Raw genomic sequence first — 22,065 nt, 5'->3', positions numbered from 1 at the left:
TGCCGGCATCGAGTTAAATGAATTAAGAATTTGAATTTTGGACTGAGTACAATTTTTTTTATTTAGTACAATTTTTTGGATTGGGAATATTTTTATTTCATTGTTTGTATGCATTCCAACATTTAAGAATTTATCAATCATAATTTTAAAAAGTAAGTATTTGTATATCGTGTTTGTTGCAATCCTAAAATAGGTATTAGTAGTTTTGAATAAACCATTTATTGGTAGATTTTTCTTTTAACTTTATTTACTACGTAGTGAGCAAAATATCTTAATTTTAAAATTCTGTAATTTTAAATTCAATTTAGAAATCTAAGTTCCAAATATATTATTTACTGCTATTTTTTTAATGAATCATAATTTATAAATATTAAGTATTAAATAGTAGGAGTATATTGTTTGTTGCTATATTTTTATTTTAATCTACAATTTTCTTGTAAATCGGTTGAATTTTGTTTCATTGATAATGAACAATGAAACCAAATAACATGCAGCTTGCATACTAGTATTATTAATGTGAAGGAGTACTACGTATATTTTAGTTATAGGATCTCTCAGTTAATGGGCTATATAATAAGTCTGCAGATCAGATGTGTTGATTATTTGGCTGGTTAAGTGGTGGACTATTATTTGTGTTGGGCCTGAGTTAGTTTCGGCCCAGGAAACTTGGGGATGTGTGTTGCCCTAGCCCACTCCACTTGAGATATACTCTCTTTACTCCATCCGCCGTTTCAGATGACTCATTAACTCTCACTGTGCAGGCTTTCTTTTCTCTCTCGGTTTTTTTGATTTCCCTTGAGGTCTTCTTCTTTGGTGATTCTCTGAGTGTCACACGGTGGTAGGGCTCATGTGCTTGAGTGTGTAATCGTGTGAATGGGTGAGATTAGCAACTGATTCGGTTGCTAGGGTTCCAGAGGAGATTAGGGTTTTCTGGTGAGAGGTTTCTTGTGAGTGTGAGATCAGAGAGGGGTCAGATCCGGTTTTGTGGAGTGGATTGGAGTTGTATTCGTCGGGTGTGAAGTTATTTCACAACTGAATTCAACGTTGCTCCCTTGGATTGTTGGTTTGGTGAATAGATCTGCACTATTAGCGGGTGGCTGAGCCACGGCTTGTAGATCTATGCGATTCCTTTGTTATCTCTCTGTTTCTTGTATACTTTGTTTAGATCCGAGAGGATCTCTCATTCTATGCTAACAAGTCTTCCAGTGTGCAGGTTCCTTGGTAGAACTTGGAGCTACTGGAGCAGGAAGACAGTGCTATAGTGTACAGCTATCTACTCTGTAATAGCTTGTAGTTCTTGTATAAATCAGTCGCTTGGTTGGTGGTTTGACTGAGCCATCTTGTAAACAAGACCAAAGAGGTCTCGGTAAATAGTGAACCCGGATAGTCTGATCCCTACAGTGGTATCAGAGCCACGGGGGGACTATTCCGGCACGCCGAGTCGCTAAAAGGAGGTGGGCAAGTGGAACCCTCCCTCGAGTGGGGGTTTGCTCTGGTAAATTGGCTGAATCTTTCTGGATATTTCTGTTTTCTGTTTAGTGCCAACTATAGGATTGGGATTTTGTTTCTGGTAGACAGTCTTGGCAAGACTTAGGTTTTCCTTGTGTGTTTTCTCTGTGTTTCTAGCTTCCGTGGTGTGTTTTTTTTTTCCTCTTGTGCTCACTGCTTGAAAATCTCCTATTGCTTGGCCACCAAGCATATTGTGCTGCCTAAGTGACCCCCTGCGCCCTCCAGAAGTGAGTGATTGCGAACTGGGATAGCCTTAGCCGGCCTTGCTCGTGACAGTCAAGGATTTGAGGTTCTTTGTGTGAAATCTGGTGAAATCTGTGAACCTGTGTGGCTCGGGGTTCGGTGGGTTGCGCTTGCAAGTTCTCCGATGTCTCTCCGTGAGCTCGACCAAGACTTGTGGTGACCTGGTGGCCTGTAACATGGGGGCACAGACATGTGGTCTTGGTCTGGTGGTCTTGGTTTGAGGGGAGGATTGTGGTGAAGCAAACCATATCCCACATCGGAGAATGGACAAGAGTTGGACAAGAGTTGCAAGCATATAAATGGGCTACCCAAACTCCATTAGTATGAGGCCTTTTGGGGAGTACCCCAAGAGCAAAACCGTGAGGGCTTTGCCCAAAGCGGACAATATCATACTAATGTGGAGTTCGGGTGTGCACCACCGATACCCAACAAGATGTTGTTGAGATTTCAACTTGATAAACTATAAATTATAGTAGTACTCTGTTTGTAGATTGCCCAATAGTCAAGTCAAGGAGATAAATTAGGGAATTACAATTGGATTGTAGACAAAAAGTTTATTTAGTGCATGTATTACCTTTTTGTTTAATCAAGGAGATAAATCAGGGAATTAAAATTGGATTGGAAATAAAAAGAAATTTTATTTAAAATTTATAATATATTCTTTAAAAATAATTTGATGTAAAAATGGTAGTATCTGGATAATATATATTACTATATATTTAATTTTTAATATGAATAAAAAAATCTGACAGCAGTAACATCTGAAAAATACAAAAAAAGAAAAATTAAAAATACCAAATAATGTTAATGAGTACTTTTGCTTGAGAATTTAAATGAGTTAATATACCATTGCGCCAACATATACACAAATTATATACTCTTTCTCACACTCTGGAAAAAAGAGAGGATAAAAGAGAGAAAAAAAAAACTCTTCTCACAATCCATTGTTGCCTTAAATATATTTGGTTGCCTCAATTATATTTAGTGGTAGATTCAATTTGAAGTGAATTAGCAAATATATAAGACGATTTATAGTATAGAATAATTAGTAGTAATCGAATAAAAAAAATTGTAAAAAAGGGTTGGCGTATGAAATTGCAATAGGATTTATGCAGTACAGTATAGGAGTATATTAATAAGAGATAGTATATATATTAAAAATGTAATACTTGTCTTTTATGGCAAAAATAAAAAAAAAGAAGAAAATGTGACAATTATTTGGGACGGAGCATAATAAAGCCAGTATTCTAGATTTCTAGTATATTTGTACTTATTAATTTCAATTAAATTAATTTTGTTTCACTTTTTCTCTGAAATACTAGGAATGCAACTTTTCTTGTCTTCTTTTTTAAAAAATCATTAATGGTTCCCAATATTTAAACTAAACTATGAAACCAAATATCATCTGGATTGCATGTTAAAGGATGATGCTTTGATATAATTTTATTCCAAATATTTATAGTATTAAACTTAAATTTTGTGGAGTACCATTTTTGAGTATTTATCTTACAAAAAGAAATTTGTATATGATTGAAGATGATCTAAATAAATGAAATTTGTATATGATTGAAGATGATCTAAATAATAATAGAGTAAAGGCCCAAATTGGTCCTAAACATATGTTCATTTTACGCTTTTGATCCTAAACATTACGTTTTGAATTATTTGGTCCCACACATTTCAACTCGGGCCAGACCCAGTCCAAAATGGACGGAGCCATTAAATAGTACTAACAATCAATTAACTCAGTCCAATTAATCATTTCAATAATACAATTTTAAATAATACTCCCACTAATTATTATTCTAAATTCCCAAAATAAAAATAATCCTATCCTCTTTCTGATTTCTTCTTACCCCTTTAAATGTGTTTTCTCCTCCCTCTTTTGGATTCTTCTTCTTCTTATTTCTCTATTTTGAAGAACCCTAGTTCTTGCAGCAACCTAAAATAATTACTATATTATTATAAATCCAAAATAAAAAGAACTCATCCCTTTTGTCGTAATTCATTAATCAAATATTCTCAAAATGTTTAGAAATCTTTTTTTTGCCAGTAAGAATTTCTTCAATTTTACATTACAAATCTAAAAATGGAGATGAGAGCAATCCAAGATATCGGCGTTGGCGAAGACCTCACTCCACGACTCCGCCCTCTCGCCGCCGTCCTCCACGACTCCGCCCTCATCTTCCATTGCTCCGACTGCTTCTCCACCCTTCCTCGGCATCCCTTATCCCCTTTCGGCGATAATTCTCACTATGTCCCAACTCCTTGCTCAGCTGCTCCGCCACTGATTTCGCCATCCATTCCTCCTCCGGTGAACACCGCCTCGTCTCCAACTCTCCTAATTCCTTGTGGGACTCCTCCTCCGACCTCCACCTAGCCCCGCTTCGCTCACGTTTTCAAGAACCTTTCTCAAGAATGCACCTTTTCACCTCAATTAGGAGTAAAAAACGAATCCCTTTATCAAGATGGGGAATCCCAAAGCCAGATGGTTGTTTGGAGAGAATCGCCGGTTTGATGACAAAAGATGTAAATTTGGAGGGCTTTGCGTTCAAATAGATGCTTCTACGTTCGGTAATGACCAAGGATCAAGAAATAAACGACACTTGCTTAGGAAATGCTATTTTACGGTGCTGCATTTTCACTGATAAATCATAGTTGTTCTCCAAATTCTTGCTACCGGTTCTTGATGAGGCCAGCAAACGATGAGCGGCGCCTCTTAGTATTGCGCCGGCAGAAGGCGGCTACAACGATAGAAATGGTGATGGTTTGATGATGGGGGAGGTTTGACGAACGAAGGGCACTTGTAATTTTGGGTTGCTGCAAGAACTATGGTTCTTCAAAGTAGAACTGAGAAAGAAGAAGAAGAAGAATCAAAAAGAGGAAGGAGAAAACATGTTTTTTTTGTAATTTATTTGTTTAGTATTTTAAATTAATTAGTTGCTAATAATCAAAATTAAGAGTTTAATTTCGGTCAAAGTCGGGTTAACACATGTTGACTGTTACTATTTAACGGCTCCATCCATTTTGGACTGAGTCTGGCCCGAGTTGAAATGTGTGGGACCAAATAATTCAAAACGTAATGTTTATAACCAAAATCATAAAATTAGCATTTGTTTAGGACCAATTTTTACCTTTACTTGTAACAATATTAATTTATATTTATATTAGTATTTATAAGATGATCTACATTAGAAGTTTGCAACTCACACTAGCGCATAACAATAAATAAATCTTTACAGATATGGGTGAGATTTGAACTAGATAAAGCATAACAATAAATAATCTTTACAGATATGGGTGGGATTTGAACTTGATAAATTTTAACTTAGAATAAAAGTCAAATAAAAAATTGTCAATGAAAGTACTCTTAAATTGCATTGGGATTTTGGTGGTTTTCTATTTCCTTATATACTACTACTACTACTACTTATTTATATTCCATAACTGTTTCCTTTAAGCTTGAGATATTATACATATTTAGTGAAGGATTCTCTACATTAACACGGATTTATTATAAGGAGAGAGTATTATATTTAATAATTTAAAAATACTCAACTCAAAAACTCTAAAACCCCATCACCAAATCATTTTTTCATAACTGAATTTTGAATCCGCCGCCAGCTCCTCGCCGTGATTGAAATTCCTTCCAATTGCGCCGACGCAGGAGCAAAATTATTAGCACTAACTTATTGTGCTAATCCGCTCTCTTCAGGTGAGTTGTATAACCTTCTTTATCGTTAAATTGGTGTTTTTTTCGTTTGATTATTTCGTTAAATGCATAATGCCATCATGTTCAGGGCTGCGATGGCATTATGGTGTATTTCCTGTGCGAGAAAAGTTGCGATATTTCACTATGAAGGAAGAGTGTAAGGCCTCGTAGATATAAACGTTTTTTTTGTGGTATGTAGAGAGGTTAAACGATTGATTCCCTTGTGTGGCATAATAATGTGCAGATGCTGTGACTCTTGCGGCAGAGTTCTTACTGATGACATGTTTACAGAGGAAACTCAGTTTGTGAAAGGAGCTGATGGACAGGTTTGTGATGTTACGATTAGTTTGAAGCTTAATCACCACCTATCTTTCAGTAGCTTTAACATTGATGGTAAATCAAAAATCTGCGACTGATTAGTATGAAAAGGATTTGCTTACCTGAGAGATTGGTGATCCTTGCGCTGATAATATGTTGAATCTATCTTGCTGCCTTTTGAGTGTGCTTTTTTAGTATTTTTATAGTTCTAATGGTATGATGTTTTGAGCTTTATTCAGTTATTGAAACCTTAGGCTAAATAAATAAAAAGAGTAAAGAAGGGTTATGTTGCATTTGCATTGAAGATCTTGCGATGTGATGGGTTTATTATCCTTGGTGGTTGTTCAGGTTGTGTTTGGAGAAATCTACTGTAGTTTGGTGAATTGGAACTTCACGCTTTGCTAATTATTGAATTTTTCGATGCCTTACCTCCAATGCAAAGCAATATCAAAGGATAACATTTTAGTTCGTGTTTCATTGGCGCCGGTTCATTTAAGCCATTCGTGATTTTATATATTGACGAATACAAATTTATCCACAGTCCCGAGCGGCAGGTATTCTTGTGAGGTCCGTCCAGCATATTTCTGAATCCAGGCAGAGGACACTGAACGATGGTAAGTTTATTTGCTACTTACTTCATAACTCTTTATTCCTTATCCCTAATTATTCTACTGAGAGGGGCATTCCGTGTTGATGCTGAGAATTGTTGTTGCAAGTTTAAATTTGGATGCTGGAGGCAATTGTCAATAGTTCCTCAATGAAGATTTAAAATCTAAACTTGTTAACATATGTACTTTCTTTTGAAGTTCCAACTCACTATTTGTGTATTAAAATGTCTTATATGTTATCAAGTAGCCCTAAGATATCTAGCCCTACACCATAAAGGTTCTCACAAACTAAAGACTTTTATGCTCATGTTATTCTGTAATTTCTACCGTTTCTACAATTTATGACTTTTAAGCTGGTTAAGCATGAAAACTGATGAAAAGCTAATTCATTGGTTTTGATTCTAATGTGTGTTTGCAGTAGTAAAGCACACTTAGATGATTGGCTATCAATAATAGAGTTCTATCAGTTGCTCATAACTAGCATGGTTTTAAATGCAGCGTATAGTCTTGTGAAAATTCACTTATTCAACTACCTTATATATATAATGACGACCTTGTTTTGTAGCATATGACGGAATCCTAAGTATAATGTCTGCCTTGGAAATTGTGGGTGGTGCAGATAAAGCTAATATAGCTCTTAGGTTTTATGAGGTACAGCTCTTCCATTACAAACAAGATTTTAGACATTTTGTTGATGAGCAATCAATATCAGTAATTATTATGACACTTACAGATGGCACTTTGTAAAAACTTCACAAAGGGTCGCAGGAGGGAACAAGTGCATGCTGCTTGTGTTTACATCATGTGTAGGTAATGAAACAATTAACGTGCACAACTTTCAATGGTTTTTTTAATCCTTTGCAAAAGGAAGGCAGACATATTGTAATGCAACTAATGCAGATATGTTCCCAATATAATAACATGCTATTAAAATTGTGAGACTAAAGGTTGGAGATGAATGCTGCTAGTATAATGGAAATATATCTTCTACATATCAAACTTTGATTGTTTTTCTCTTGATTGTGCAGGGTGGAAAATAAACCATTTCTTCTAATTGAGTTCTCAGAACATCTAAGGATAAATGTGTACGCAGAATTTCATTTCTTTCTTCTTCTCCTTCTCCCTTTAGAAAATAAATCAATCATGCAGTGTTTTGTTATGGTTGTGTGTGCGTGTGTGTGGGAGGGGGGTGATGTATTTGTGTTTGCATTTGTTGGTGTGTAAACATATGTAGTCTAATAATTTTTATCAATGTATTCCCTATTCTCCTTTATGCATGTTGAGACTTTTTAAAGGTGAAATAGTCTGCATAGGAGAGGCTTTTTAATGGAATGAGCCAGCTTTATACCAGAAAATACTCATTCTGAACAACGCATCGTCACAGCATCTCATGAGTTGTAGGTATAAGATATAGAACTAGGTTTGGTTATTTTCTGGGCTGCACTACCCTTGGGTGCATGTAATAATTTGAGCATATATGTTGAACTCTTATTTTCCAGCTCCATCCTCCATCATTTGTATATGGTTGCATATAAGGAATGCCACTTATATGTTTAGTGCATCTTAGGTCTTGGATTTGGCTTTAGCATTTCATGGGAAGTTAGTTTTTGATCAAGAAACCTGTATTGGATGGTTGGGGAGATTCTACTGCAGATTGTGGGAGGACTTTCAAAAAGAGTAGAACAAGCGCCTAAAGATTCAATATACTTTTATGATGAGAAAATTACTAATTGTACAATTGAACTACTTCATAATGTGTGGGGGTTGGTACCTGGTTTCTCTTTTAGAGGAGGTTGGGGGATTTGGTGACTCTTACTGTTTGTTTGTCGAAAAAGATTCACACCTTTAGCCTTATGATTGATGTTTTGCCATTGGCTGCTATTGCCACTGCCATTTGTGTTGTGACTGACCAGTGTCTTTAGCGTCTTACTTTTGGGGACAGTCCATAGGAAGATGTTATTTTCAATCCTGATAAGAGGGACTGTTATAAAAGAATCAAACAAGGATCTGTATGCTGATGTCGACCGTTAGTGTATTATTGGGTGCTGAAAAGGATATATTGAATCTAAAAAAATGAGTATGGAGTTGAAATTCCATGTTTGGTTCCAATGGGATGGCATCAAGGATGACCATCTGCTGCACTTTCTATTTTGACCCAGGCAAAACTGTTAACTTGCATATAGTTATCTGTTTAGTTTTACTCCTGATTTGCTTGCCAACCAGGTCCTGTTCCATTTAGAGCATAGTCATAGAGTGATAAGTAAAGGACAACACTCTTGTAAAACTATAATCCATTGTTTGTTTAGATATTGAAATCTCTTTTTAATATATTACAGTTATGTGCTAGGGGCGGTCTTTTTGCAGCTTTGCAAAGTTCTTAGCCTTGAAGAAAACCCACTTATTCAGAACCTTGTGGATCCTAGCCTTTTCATTCACCGATTTTCTGACCGTACGTACCTTCGATCTCCTGTTGTGATATGTAAATAACATATCTAAAAGTAGGATATGTTCATACATTTTATAATCGAAGTTGACTGTTGTTCAGTAGTTCTTTACTTTGATTGAAAATCAGCTGATCTGGGGACAGTTAACTGATCCTTTACCTAATTTTCTGGAATTTTGTTTGGTGTTTTTTAATTCCTCAGCACCAGTCTTAACATATTAGATCTGCAGCAGAATGAATCTGTTTGCCAAGCTAAAACATTAAAACTCAATAGTTGGTCATCTTTCTGTCGACTTGTTTTGAACTATTTAACTTATCATATTCCTTCCGCCCTCCTCCTTTTCTTTGGAGGGGGGGTGGAGTTCCATGGGTTATCTTTTTTAATTTGGTGGTTTATGAGTGACATTCTAACTCTCATTTGTAGGTCTGTTCAAAAGCAGAGATAAAAATATTCCCAAAACTGCACTCCAGATTATTGCTAGTATGAAGCGTGATTGGATGCAGGTGAAAAGGGAATATAAAATTTCTCATTTTCTATTTGTTAGGATAATATTATGTCAATGTAATACCCTGCCAATCTTGCAGACTGGGAGGAAACCAAGTGGATTATGCGGAGCTGCACTTTATATATCTGCTCTTGCACATGGTCATGATTGTTCAAAGTCTGAGATTGTGAGTGATGTTCAACATAAATTACATGATATACAACCAGGAAAATGTATTTCTTTCTGAGTCTTTCCTAATAAACTAGACTACTAGTGCATGCGGTGCATCTTGTAATCATTTTCATTTGTGTGAATTGGACATTATGGAAGACTAAGGTTTCATGGAACATGTCATCATTTAGGGATGGTTATACATGGACAAAGGAAGACCTCTTTGAGCTTAATATTTTGTATTGGCAATGGTTCAAAAGTTTTGGTGGGATGATGAAAAACTATGTAATGAGAAAGGCATTGTCGGGCTAATGCAATTCATATTATAGTTGATTTTTACGCTGAAACCTAATTTTCCTTTTCAATATAGAGTACTGCTCAGAATTTCATTTGTTTGTCACTAGTAATTTCCTGCTTTAGCTTCCTTATGTTGCTGAGATTGTAGAAATTAGAAAAACATGTTTCGGTCGAGGAACGTTATGTAATCCAGGTTTCCGAATTGTTGTCAGATTAAGACAGTCCACATCTGTGAAGCAACATTGACAAAGCGGTTGATTGAATTTGAAAGTACCGATTCGGGAGGTTTAACGGTATGTTTTACCCTGATTTTAATTGCTTTCTTATGCTTAAGTTTTCAAAACATTTGTACTTGGTAAGAAAAAGATCTGCACTGAAGCAGCTATTAAAACTTGTCTCTGAGTTCATTCTTAATGTTTCTGAGGGTGCAAAGTTTTTCCTATTGTTTTTGTTGTTATATACCTGTAGAGCAGGAAAGTATAGACACATGGAAGCAGAAAATAAGTTGTAGAAAGCTAGGGTTTCATTTAGGTTAAAATCTATTGCTAAAATAACAAAGATATTCTACAGCACTCCCCCTCAAGCTAGACCATCTACATCAACCATGTCCAGCTTGGTACAAAGTTCTGAGAAGAGTTTCTCCCCAACGATTTAGTGAAGACATTGGCAACAAGTTTTGGCACTAGCAGTAGAGCTAGTTGGAACCATTCAATATGAGTGGTCCCTAAATTAGGTCTGTAACTATAGAGACATATCAGAGAAGATAGATAAGTTGTATATTCAAAGTGAGAGTGACTCCCATATATAGGGAGTGTAACAAAGTACATTCTACAACAATACCCAGCAACAAAGTTGAGTTTCTATTGGTTTACACAGACATGGTTGTTGACACACACACACACACACACACATATATATATATATATATATATATATATATATATATATATATATATATATATGTTCCATTAATTACTTCGAAGTATTTTATTTGTATAACATAACCATGGTATTAAATATTGTTATATGATCATTGTAAATGCAGAGAGAGTGTTTACTTTTATTTATGTTCTTATTATTCTTGTCTTTAGCACTGATGGGATAAGTCTACGTCTACCTCAAACGGTACTCTTAAAAAGTGGTTGCATATTTTATCTCGGGCTTTGTTTATTCATTTAAACTGTTGGCACCATTCATATAATGATGAAGATAGTATATTCACTTTCATGGGATCTATAAGGCATTTTGTCCTTAACTTCTGAGTTCTAACTAGATTGAGGAGTTTGAGAAGAAGTCAGAGGAGTTTGACGTTCTGGAAAAAAAAATTGGTGAAGAGGAGTCGCAAATGAAGTCACTCAATACAGGGAAAAAGGCATCTAGGAGTGGTGAACTCCTCTGCAAGCATAAGGGTGAGGAGGAACCTCCTCCTCATTTTGCTTATGGTCTTTGTAATGAATGCTACAAAGATGTAATCTCTCAACCTATAATAGATCATTTTGACTTTATTATTATCTTTATTTACAGTGCTTGAACTTGTTATTGCAGTTCATGATACTATCTGGAGGCCTGAGTGGTGGATCCGAGCCTCCAGCTTTCCAGCGTGCTGAGAGGAAAAGGATAATGGCTGAGGAAGTTACTGCTGACCGCTCTGAGAATCAGGATTCGTCAATATTTCCTGGCCTGACCGAGACCAGCTCCATACTCTTAAATGTAATTTCTTGCACTCTATCAACCCCCCTCTCCCTCCTGCAATTCGTATTTCTTCACCTTGAGAGTTTTGAAAATTCTATTATACTTGTCTAGAGCAAATTGAGCCTCCTATGTTCTTCGAGAAGTACTCTATTAACTCTTGCATCATGTTACTTATTGATCCGATGTTCCTTCTCGACGAAAGGAAATACGCGACTGCTTGTCTAACATTTCTGTGTTACATTATATGGTGAGAAAACTACGTTTTTTTATTTTTTATTCATGGATAAAGTAGATCAGCCTGTAAAATGATATAATTAACCCATCATAATATATTTTAATTTCAACAGCATTTTTGAAAACCATAGAGACGGCTTCAAATTGATATTCACTCAATGTTTTAGTTAAAGAATTGTTGTGCTGTGGTTCTAGTGAAATTCTTGAAAAATTATAAATATTGTACCGATTTTAAATTCTGCATTTCTTTCTGAAAAAAAAACAATGCAAATCTTGTTTAGGAATTTCCTTATATAAAAAGGTTTCAAGTTGAAATGTCCTGAAAAGTAGTATTTGTTATATAGTCCAAGTGAAATCAAAGATGCAATAGGTCTAGTTTGAAACTGGCGATTCTCATTTTGAAGTGAGTAGTATAAAAAATTTAGGTATGGGAATTGGATTTAAGATTATTCATTATGTTGTCCTTCCAAAGTGAGTAGTATAAAAAATTTCCTTCTAGCTGCATTTCTCTTGATTTTCTTTCCTTTGTCTTTGTATTTTGTGAGTTGAAAATCCCGAATTTATTGGTGTGTAACATATTCTAACATCTTTGAACTATTAGTATTTTTTAGAGTATGACTTTTTTCCAGTAATAGGCTTCTGCTCGTACTTTTTTCCTTTCATATCACAGTAATATTGTGTTTCATGAATTTTTTAGTCTGATGAACAAAGGAGAATCAAGAATACAACTCAAAAGGATGTTACACAACAACCACCAGACCCTGATTCAACAGGCATGCCGATTTTAAATTCTTATAGAGAGATATTGCAATGACTTGCCAGCATATGCTTTATGTTAATTGAGCATTTACAAATTTAATTGATGATACCAGAAGCTACCTTTCAGTCAAACTCTATTCATGATACTATTGATAAGACAATGGATGCTAGTGATTTTACTTTGGAAGAGTCAGAGAGTTTATCGGACATCGATGACACTGAGGTTTGTGAATTTTCTGAGCTTGTTTGGTTTCAAAATGATAGCCTCTTCTTTAGTTTTTGATAAATACTTCTGCTACACTTCTTTTTGGGTAATTTTGATATGAGCCTTGAACTGCATAACCTGATCACTGATACTAGTAATTTTTAAATTCATTGACTGTTGAACTAAAACATAGATGCTGGCAGGTGGATGTGTATATTAACACAGAGGAGGAGAAGAAGTTGAAAACGACTGTCTGGGAGGAGCTTAACAGAGAATATCTTCAGGTACTAAAATAGGTTTTGATGTCCTTTGGTATACATATCTAAAAATCTTCTATTTTCCATAGTACTGAAAGAGACATTCAAGAAATACGTGATAATAATGATTCTTTTATTGTACTCCTGTTGTAGGATATTATGGAATTTATACCAGTAAAGGACTGTGTTTTTTAAATTATACTGTATTTTTGTTCTTATGATGATTGAGGTGAAATTGCATCTTCCGTTTTATAATCACAGGAGCAGGCAGCAAAAGAAGATGCTGCATTAGCTGCTAAGAGGGCCTTTGAAGCCACTTTTGCTAACTGCTCAGACGATGTTGAAGGCGCAAGACAACTTGCTGCAGCAGCAGCTGCACAGAACAGGAAGGTATAGCCCTGATAATTTTCATAGTATTTGTGCAACATTTTCACAAGAGATTATTTGATAATTTCAGACTGTGTTAAATTTAATTTCAACATATATATTGAACCAACACATGCTTTTGTGGTCGTATTCTGAATCATTGAGTATAATTCACAAAATATGAATGCTGAATGTGTAAATATATGTTGGGTGAACCAGGACAAGCGACAGAAGCGAGCTGCTGAGTTAAAAAGCCGTGGCCCTCCTCAAACTTTTGGGGATGCAGTAAAAGGAATGCTAGATGCAAAGGTATAATTCTCGAAAACAAATCTAGTTCCCAGCTTTGAATAACTTTATGAATTGGAGAATCAGGTAGGTGTATGTATTGCTTCACCTCTATCTGTAGTTATCTAAAACTAGTTAGAACTCGGAAAGTTTTAAACGTATCATTATTATAACTAGAAAGCTTGTTTTTCTCTTTTATAATGACGAATAAGTAGAACATGCCAAAATATGATGATTTAAAAGAATTTATCAGCTAAATGTTACCACATATTTCCATTGGAAACTTTAGTTTGGAATAGCATGAAATTCTATGTTTCCACCCTCATTGATGTATATACTTGGAATATGATGCTTTGCAGAGGTTGAGCTCAAGAATTCGATACGACTTACTGGACGGGCTTCTTGATTCGGTTAGTGGCATTTCTTCCATATGCTGAAGTTTTTTACCTTCACTTGAGCTCAAGAAATCGATATGAATAACTTGGTTATCTTGCAACTTGAGCAGGATGAGCCGGACCCCAAGAGAAGCAAAACGGAGGAGCAGGCGGAGGAGCACGAAGATGAAGAAGATCCCGAATTAGATGGCCACGCTGACAACACCGAAGAATATGATTATGACCAAGATAATAATGATGATTTGTAGGAGTAGTATTTTTCACGTATACCCTTTCTTCTATATTATTATGCAAATACCATTATTTAATTAATAACTATAGCAAGGCTAAAGGCTACAATATTTTTTGATAATAAACTTTTTGATAAAGATTACCAGAAAAGGGTAACTTTGAATTGCACCTTAGTAGTTAGGTTATTGGTGGATATTAGTTCATGCAGTTCATATAGGAAAATGCATACATATTGTTTATTGAATGAAGCCGAAATATAAAACTGTACTAGTATGAAACAATAAATATGATGTGAAAAATTAATGCAACATAAAAATAAGAATTAAAACTACAATTCAATGAGATGCGCCTTGTAGTGGTCATCTATCTGATTCTTATTAATCCTGTATATTCTTTTGCTTTTCCAAGATATTAGTAAAACTTTTGACTATTCCCATTTACATTTAATGTTATTTAGGCAGTGCTTGATTAATTTTAAACCACATTTGAAATAGATTATAGTAAATTAGTAATACAGTAACAAATAGCTTGCTGATAATAGACCAAAAAGAGCTTCATTAATTTGTAAAGCTTCAATAGTGTTTTAATTAAAAATATAAATGATTATAATAAAAGAAAAGAACTTTTAAAAATAAAAAAATGAAGAATTTGGTCACACTATTTTACAAATTACAATATCACAGCTATAGCTCTCTTCTTCGTTAACATCGACCGCAGCTCATATACTGTTTCTCCGCCACCACGATTCGCTCCCTCTTCTCCATTTTCGAATGGCTGCGTGTAAGCTTTCTCGCTCTCTCAACTCCCAGCAATTCGCAATCGATGTTATTAATGTCCAATGCTGTTTAGACAATCCGTGCTGTTTTATTGCTAACTATGCTATTTATTTGTTACGGATCATGTTATTGTGGAGTTTTGGCAATTAGGTTTTCTCTTTTCATCGTGCATTTAATTACTTCTATGAATTTGGATTTTTTTTGAAGAGTTGGTGTGTGTGATTCGTGTTTCTGTTTTCCTGAATCTTGCATTCGGTCGAAAAAAGATTTGATTTTTATAATAGTTGCAGGTGGTATTGGGCCTTCAGGCATTAAGATAAAGAACTTGGATTTTGGTTCTGCAAGGCCAAAATTAAGAACACTGCAACCAACCTTGCATGGTGTAAGGACGCACAGAATTGTTGAATTTGATGGGTTAGTGTTGTTGCAAAGGCCGAAGAAGTCAATTGTTGGATTTCGAAGCTCGGCTTTTGAGGGTGATTGTGAGTAGATTTTCTTTGGGTCTTTTCAAGCTCCATTTGGTGTGTCATTAGCCTCTCTGATTCGAATATAGTTTCATTGTTAATGCCAGCATGTTCTGTTTATGAAAATATTGGGATAATTTACTTAATGTAATGTAGTGATAAACCTGATACAAGGATCAGTTTGATGGTTGGTTGTTTTTGTGAATCGGAACGAGCTTTTCATTGATGGATGATTGTTAGATAAATTCAGGCAATCATTTCAATCTTTTGATTGTGTCCTGGATATCTTTTTAGCTTAAAAAGTATGGAATTAAGTCCTTTTTTGTTCTTCATTTAACATCTGCTGGTCCACACACTTTTTTTTTGCAAGGTATTATTTCTATTGCACCCTTCGCTTTATCTTTCTAATGCAGCTTCTATTTCATTGACAGCAGCAAAAGCCAGTGTGGAAGACGATTCTAAAGCAACTGTAGCAACTGATGCTGTCAGTCCACTTATTCCGAATGCATTTGAGGTAAGTTGCTCAGAGATTTATATACATCAGCTTTATTTTGCATTTTCCTAAATATTGAGTTGTGTGCCATGCTGTGGCCTTTTGATTAATAAGATAATCTGATATCATGAAAAGAAAGATTTCAATAATTTGTTTGTGCTATCTGCTGTAAATACAATCAGCCATCCACATTTCTTAGTCTTATGTAGAAATATGTAAGAGTCGGACTCTTTGAAAGGGTCAAGTAGCCTTTAGTTCTTCCAACATTAAAATGACCCTTTATGCATAAAGGTCAGTTTTTATGGTTTTTCTTGCTGCACTGGTGAATATTTGTAATGTCTAGGCATCGGTCTCTGTAACTAGTTTCAGCCATCTTATTGAAATCTCATTTTGCAGGTGGAATCTCTTTTGACAGTACTATGTGACACAACATCAATTGCAGAAATTGAGCTTAAAGTATGCTGTTTGTCCTATTTCCAATATGTTATTTTCTCGTTGCACATGATTAAGCTTGGCACTTCTTTAGCCTTGTAGTTTTACCTTTACAGTTTTGATTGATCTTTTTCCTTTAATGATCAGCTCGGGGGATTCCAGTTATCTGTCTCAAGAGACTTGGCTGAACAAAGTGCACCTACTCAGCCTCTGGCTCCTCCCGTTACTGTTCATGCAGTAGTTGAGACACCTGCTCAAAATGGCTCAGCCTCATCACCATCGCTGGCACTCTCCAAACCAGCTTCTGCCCAAGGTGCAGTTCAATCTCTGCTTGATAAGGCTGCAGATGAGGGCTTGGTCATACTTCAATCTCCAAGGGTAGGTTCTTTTCTATGAAGAATGATGGACTTTTAACTGTGTTTGTGACACTATCTTTATATTGAATGCAGGTCGGGTCTTTTCGAAGATCCAGGACCATTAAAGGGAAGAAGGCCCCTCCTTCTTGCAAAGAGGTAGCTGTGTGTGTGTGTGTGTTTTCCTTTATGGGGTTGGTACAACTTGTCGCATTTGTCCCATTGGAATGGTGACTTTTACAATGATTTTGTGTCTCTTGCGTCTACAATGTGTGCAATTGATTAATTTTCTCAAAATATTCTCATAGTTTTAATCATCTGTAGCTTACATGTGTCTCTGGTTTTCTTTAACTTCACCTAGAGACTATATATGGTGAAATAGTCTCACCGTTGTGTTTTTAATTCTGATAGTAATCAGCATTACAAAGAAGATATCCAATATGTAGTGTGAGATACTCATTCCCTATTGACTCGATCTGTTTTTACTATCGTTGCATAACAGAATGACACAGTAAAGGAGGGGCAGGTGCTCTGCTACATCGACCAGCTAGGCGGAGAGATCCCTATCGAGGTTTGTATCCGTCTTTCATCTTAACTGCAGCATGCTAGATTCTAGAGATGGCTTTTGTTTTGTCCGAATCCGTAAATCTTTCATTTTCTTATTTCTCTTGATTCTTGAACAGTCGGACATATCTGGAGAGGTGGTCAAGATACTTAGAAAAGATGGTGGTACACATATTTCTTCCCGTTGCTTTAGCTGATAGAAGAGTCTGATGTTTTTATAACTTGACAAATCATAATAATAACGAACCTACTCTTGACATTCGCAGATCCTGTCGGGTATGGTGACGCCCTTATCGCAGTCCTTCCTTCCTTCCCCGGAATAAAGAAGCTTCAATAGGTATAGGTCGACGTTGCCGCAGTACTTATCTCGTTCCCTTCGAATCCATTCCTCTGCTAGATTTCAAGAAAATCATTTTAGCAGAGTGACTGAATTGCTTGTATGGATATTCAGTTTTATTTAAACTCTGAGAAGAAATATTTATTTTCTGCATTGTTCTCCGTATGTGATCTGTCTCGGTTGCGAACCACATGGAGCTACGTCCCGCCCTCCTTCGCTCTGCAGCGCGAAGCTTTCCGGCCCGTCTACTAGAACGTGACAGATCAAATAATACCAAAAAAAAATCCAAGTATTTTACTATTACTGAATATTTATGAATTTAAATTCAATAAAAACAATTGAGAGAGAGAAGCGCTATTCATCGTCTCTGTGCATGATCGTACGTACATACCACCTTCCAAAAAAGGGTCTCTCTCTCTCTCTAAAATGTTTTCCATTTCCCCATTTCTGAAGCACATTTCAATCTCAATCAGAATCAAACTTAGTTTTCAGCGCTAACATGAATCGCGACGACGATAGTCAAATTTCCGGGCCAGTTAATTTTGGCGGCAAAATTGCATATGATCATCGTCCCCAGCCACGAAACCCTAACCACCAACAGCCCTTTTCAGATCATGGCTTCAAGAGACCGAGGCCGAGAACTCCCCTCACAGTAAACAGGTCAAAGCTCTCGATTCCTTACAAATCAGAAATGTGCAATCTGTTCCAAATGGGCAAGTGTTACTACGGCGAAAACTGCCATTTTGCTCACAATCTGCGTCAAATCAGAGGGTTGGAAGGTGTGGCGATGGCGGAGCCATTTAGTGAGAGAAGGCGTTTCTTTTCTGGTGGAAGGGGTTGCAACTATCATCCTTATCAGAGTTTTGGGAGAGATGAGGGTGGCTTGAACAGAGTGAGCGGTAGAGGCGGAGGAGATTCGATTGAGTGCAGAAGTTTTGAGTGGCGGATGGCATTATAAGACGAAGCTTTGTGCCAGGTGGGTGGAGAGGTTTGGCAGCTGCCCTTATGGGGAGAAGTGTACCTATGCTCATGGGAAAGAAGGTGGTTTGTTTAATCAGTTATTTCTTGTTGTGTTCAGGATTGAATTGCTCTCAGTTATGTGATGTTTTTGTTCTATTCTGTTGCATTTTGTGTGTGTGATGTCTTGTTGAATAAATCAAGAGTGGAACTACTTGTTTGGAAATGTGACATGTAGTGATTGTATGAACTCACTCTTGTATCAGATTTTGTTTCAAAGTTATGAAAGTTTACTGTGGGAAGTTATTTTGGGGAAAGGTTTGCTTACCTTACATGTGTTTTAGATCTTTTAAGTAGCACTTCAGAATACTGTTTGAATCAGCATATTGTTTCAGTTGAGTTTTTGTTGCTTGTACCTCATTATAATTATGGTAGCAAATTGATGCTGGTGGATCTTGTCTTCCACCGCATCTTCGGCTCTTTCTTGTTCTTCGGTGCTAGTGGTGAGTTTCCCGGCATCTGGAATGAAAGAATAAAGTACACACATGAACATGTAACAAGTTTTCCTACTTACCTCTTGTGAACTTTTCATCTGAAGTGCTGCAAATGCTTCTAGTCGAGTAATCTTCGAATGAACTAGATATTGTCGTAGAATTTATATGAGAGTTGTATCCTTATGTAACCATTTCCTTTACTTAAAATTGAATGGCTGCATATGCTAACACAGATTACTTTGATGGACAGAACTTCAACTGCCTGGTTACTATGCAGAGATGGTAAGGAGGCGTGATTCCAGGTCGATGCTTGATTCACTACCCACCTTTGCAGGGTCGTGTAAGATGGGAATCGAGACTGCTAAGGAGGAAGGCGGAGTCCATATCATGAAGTGGGACATTGAAAAGATCAGTGAAGTCTATGCTGATTGGGTGGGAGTCGGGCACGATATCCATGTCTCGTTGAGTGCAGTTAGGAGATAGATTCAGGCATGAGCATATCCCTTGTTAATGTGCCATGGAAATGATAGGAAAACCCCATTTTGTTAATCCAGATGCTTGAAGCAAAATGTTTGTTGCAGCCATGTCTTAATCAAGATGCCTTTTGCTTTCAGTTTTTTGTAGTAGCTCATGTAATTCTGATGACATTTTGCAATGGGAGGAATGCATACATTTTGGAGAGTTTAAACATATGTTGGAGATTTACACATTGCGGTTAGAATAGATACTAATCAGCAGGCAACAAAATCCAGCATCAAATAATACTTTATCATAATAATACATCAAATGAATCAAGTCCAAGAATCAATGTTGGAATCAAGCATTGATCAACATTCTAATGTGGCTTGTGTAGAGGTGTATATATGTATATATACTGTATATATGTATGCCTTTAGGCAAGAAGGTATCTCTATATACCTGTCTCTGGTGACCGAGCATACTCGAGAGACAAGCGCGCTAAAGCATCCATCGGATCTATGCATTTAGTCCACAAGGGATCCTCTGGTGGCAAGAGCTGCTCCAGATGATCTGAAGCAAGGATGACTCTGTTCACAGCTTTCATCAACAGAACTTGTAGAGCAATTTTGAACAAATTCTGTGCGCCTTCGAAGTCTTTTCTGTTCAACGCTTCGACTGCAGGGATCACGGTATGCTCCACTGTCGCCTTATCCAGCAGCACAACCTCAAAGCCCTGCATTACTCACACAATCACTTAAGAAAACAGACAAGTTTCATTTAAACATGCATGTGTTTTATTAGTACTTAATCACTAACTACCTTGTTTTCAAGTTTCTCTTGATAGATTGTAGGCAGCAGGCTTGGATTAGTTGCAAGAACACCAATACGAAGAGGGCTTCCAGACTCAAGTGGCTTCAACTGGGCTTGCTTGAGCTCGTTGGCCACGCACTCACCAACGTGGAGGAATGGAACCGAACACCCCTCTTTAATCTCATCATGCCAAGAATGTGAGATATGGCAGGGCATCACCACACAGCACACTCCGGACCTGTCAAGAAAAGCTCGTTTCCGCCTCAGATTCTCCACGATGGTGCTGCAGTCGGCTTCCTTTTTGGCAGAGGAGAAGGGAGATGAGCTTCTGTCAAGGGATGAAAGCTCCTTGCTGAGAGATGGATCAGAACATAATATGAAAGGAGGGCTACTGCCTTCCTCCTCCAACAGCAAGTTTTTCAACCTTTTTGCGAAAGTCAAGGTGAAATCAATCGACACGCCTCCAATTATACCGATGCCATTGCCCGGGCCAATGAGTGCATCAGATGACTGTTTGTGGAGGAAGGAAGTTGAGGTGGTCTCAGCACTTGCAACTTTCACTATTGATGGATTCTTCCTGCCTAGGCTCAGGCTTCTTGTGTGTTTTCTCACACAATATTTTATCTTTGATGCATAATGGAATGGTTGGAAACACAATGACATCCTTGAAACTGTGATCCAACACTTGTGCTGAAGTTCAGACTGCCTGTTTTACTGATTCATTGCTGTCTGAACTGATGGAATATTCTGCAAGAATCCCACAGGAATTTAAGGAATCTTGGGGAAATAAGGTTGTTTTGTACACTGATTCACAAACCTATCAGCTTGCAAATCTGAAAAACCAAAGCTGGGAAATCATTCTGAATCCCAGCTTTTTAGAAAACAAGAGATTTTTTTTTATTCTTTTTCAAATGAGCTTCTAAAGGAAAACTTAGTTTTTTTCAAGAATTGCTGAATTAACTGATACAAAAATGAAAATGAAAATAGATGTGGGGTTGAAGAAAGGGAATAGAGAAAAATAGTTCCAAGTTTAGAGGGGTCCTATCACAAAAAAGTACAAACCACTACTCATCAATGATCATGTGGAAAAGATCTTCACCATGTATGTCTTCAATCAAGAAATTATTTCCCACATGTTACAGAATTTTTTTTTTGAAATAATTCACTCATTTTGAACCAAATGCTACAAAACAAATTCCTTGGTTTATTTTTGTGAAGTTTTCTCTCAACAGCATGGTGATTGGCAAAGGACCTTAAAAGGTTGGAATTTCAAATCTTGAAATGAAAGCTGTGGCCCCCCATTTTAAATTTGTTGTACAAGAATTTTTGTATAGTTCATAGAGATTAATTAATCCTAGTATTGATAAGAGAGAGAAAGAGAGTAATTTCTGCTGAAATTGCAAGAATGGTAAGTAGTGTATGGACTAGACATGTCATATAGTTGGAATCTCTTCTGAACTTTATTCTAAAATAATCATGTCCTTATCATACCTACTATTATTTTCTTATTATTTATGAAATAAATTTGACTGTCTTAATTATAGAATTCTTATTAAATTTTGAAAATTTATTTTTAAGCTAAGAATAGGAATAAGTAGGCAGACTTTATGGCAAATTTCATTGTCCACTGTCCATTGCTGTTGTCCAAATTATCTCTGGCTTATTTGAGAGGCAATGCACATTACATAAAATCTTGGCCCAACTTGTGATTAAAAT

General features: G+C 36.4%; 3 protein-coding genes and 1 pseudogene across 7 annotated transcripts; 3 read left to right on the top strand and 1 right to left on the bottom strand.

Annotated features, from left to right (window-relative positions):
- Window positions 1–814: 814 nt before the first annotated feature.
- Window positions 815–14,352, top strand: LOC121795743 (transcription factor IIIB 90 kDa subunit-like). 2 transcript variants are annotated; one of them, XM_042194339.1, is made up of 21 exons: window positions 815–1,495; window positions 5,377–5,467; window positions 5,553–5,621; window positions 5,709–5,790; window positions 6,324–6,396; window positions 6,956–7,041; window positions 7,124–7,200; window positions 7,419–7,475; window positions 8,727–8,839; window positions 9,258–9,337; window positions 9,419–9,505; window positions 9,999–10,079; window positions 11,060–11,254; window positions 11,332–11,496; window positions 12,410–12,485; window positions 12,585–12,694; window positions 12,880–12,960; window positions 13,195–13,323; window positions 13,519–13,608; window positions 13,944–13,994; window positions 14,090–14,352. In XM_042194339.1, exons 3-21 carry the CDS (start codon window positions 5,560–5,562, stop codon window positions 14,225–14,227), a joined length of 1,833 nt encoding a protein of 610 aa, XP_042050273.1. In that variant the 5' UTR covers window positions 815–1,495; window positions 5,377–5,467; window positions 5,553–5,559; the 3' UTR covers window positions 14,228–14,352. The 2 variants fall into 2 exon arrangements, with proteins under 2 accessions (XP_042050273.1, XP_042050272.1); XM_042194338.1 differs by lacking the exon at window positions 815–1,495 and having other exon boundaries at window positions 5,283–5,467.
- A 504-nt stretch (window positions 14,353–14,856) lies between these two features.
- On the top strand, window positions 14,857–17,778 carry LOC121795063 (biotin carboxyl carrier protein of acetyl-CoA carboxylase-like). 4 transcript variants are annotated; one of them, XM_042193498.1, is made up of 9 exons: window positions 14,857–14,990; window positions 15,271–15,468; window positions 15,885–15,964; window positions 16,340–16,399; window positions 16,523–16,753; window positions 16,825–16,887; window positions 17,231–17,299; window positions 17,412–17,457; window positions 17,559–17,778. In XM_042193498.1, the coding sequence occupies exons 1-9, from the start codon at window positions 14,981–14,983 to the stop codon at window positions 17,627–17,629; spliced, it is 828 nt and encodes a 275-aa protein (XP_042049432.1). In that variant the 5' UTR covers window positions 14,857–14,980; the 3' UTR covers window positions 17,630–17,778. The 4 variants fall into 4 exon arrangements, with proteins under 4 accessions (XP_042049432.1, XP_042049433.1, XP_042049431.1 ...); XM_042193499.1 differs by having other exon boundaries at window positions 15,882–15,964; window positions 17,412–17,454; XM_042193497.1 differs by having other exon boundaries at window positions 15,882–15,964.
- Window positions 17,779–17,931: 153 nt separating this feature from the next.
- Window positions 17,932–19,768, top strand: LOC121796613 (annotated as a pseudogene).
- A 49-nt stretch (window positions 19,769–19,817) lies between these two features.
- Window positions 19,818–21,557, bottom strand: LOC121795062. The gene is made up of 2 exons (XM_042193496.1): window positions 20,359–21,557; window positions 19,818–20,272 (listed from the first exon to the last, which is right to left on the bottom strand). The coding sequence occupies exons 1-2, from the start codon at window positions 21,010–21,012 to the stop codon at window positions 19,991–19,993; spliced, it is 936 nt and encodes a 311-aa protein (XP_042049430.1). The 5' UTR covers window positions 21,013–21,557; the 3' UTR covers window positions 19,818–19,990.
- Window positions 21,558–22,065: the final 508 nt, after the last annotated feature.

The sequence above is a fragment of the Salvia splendens genome, chromosome 3 (assembly GCF_004379255.2).
Source record: "Salvia splendens isolate huo1 chromosome 3, SspV2, whole genome shotgun sequence".
NCBI classification, from domain to species: Eukaryota; Viridiplantae; Streptophyta; class Magnoliopsida; order Lamiales; family Lamiaceae; genus Salvia; species Salvia splendens.
Note: the sequence above shows the minus strand (reverse complement) of the source record. Positions and strands in the feature narration are given on the sequence as shown.

Excerpts from the sequence above, each read along its gene's own strand:
- LOC121795743 (XM_042194339.1), top strand. The coding sequence starts at position 5,560 with ATGGCATTATGGTGTATTTCCTGTGCGAGAAAAGTTGCGATATTTCAC. Across the intron at positions 5,622-5,708 it reads TTTCACTATGAAGGAAGAGT|ATGCTGTGACTCTTGCGGCA; the intron begins GTAAGGCCTCGT and ends AATAATGTGCAG. Across the intron at positions 10,080-11,059 it reads CCGATTCGGGAGGTTTAACG|ATTGAGGAGTTTGAGAAGAA; the intron begins GTATGTTTTACC and ends AGTTCTAACTAG.
- LOC121795063 (XM_042193497.1), top strand. Across the intron at positions 16,888-17,230 it reads CCCCTCCTTCTTGCAAAGAG|AATGACACAGTAAAGGAGGG; the intron begins GTAGCTGTGTGT and ends GTTGCATAACAG. Across the intron at positions 17,458-17,558 it reads GATACTTAGAAAAGATGGTG|ATCCTGTCGGGTATGGTGAC; the intron begins GTACACATATTT and ends TGACATTCGCAG.
- LOC121795062 (XM_042193496.1), bottom strand. The coding sequence starts at position 21,012 with ATGTCATTGTGTTTCCAACCATTCCATTATGCATCAAAGATAAAATAT. Across the intron at positions 20,273-20,358 it reads AAGAGAAACTTGAAAACAAG|GGCTTTGAGGTTGTGCTGCT; the intron begins GTAGTTAGTGAT and ends TGAGTAATGCAG.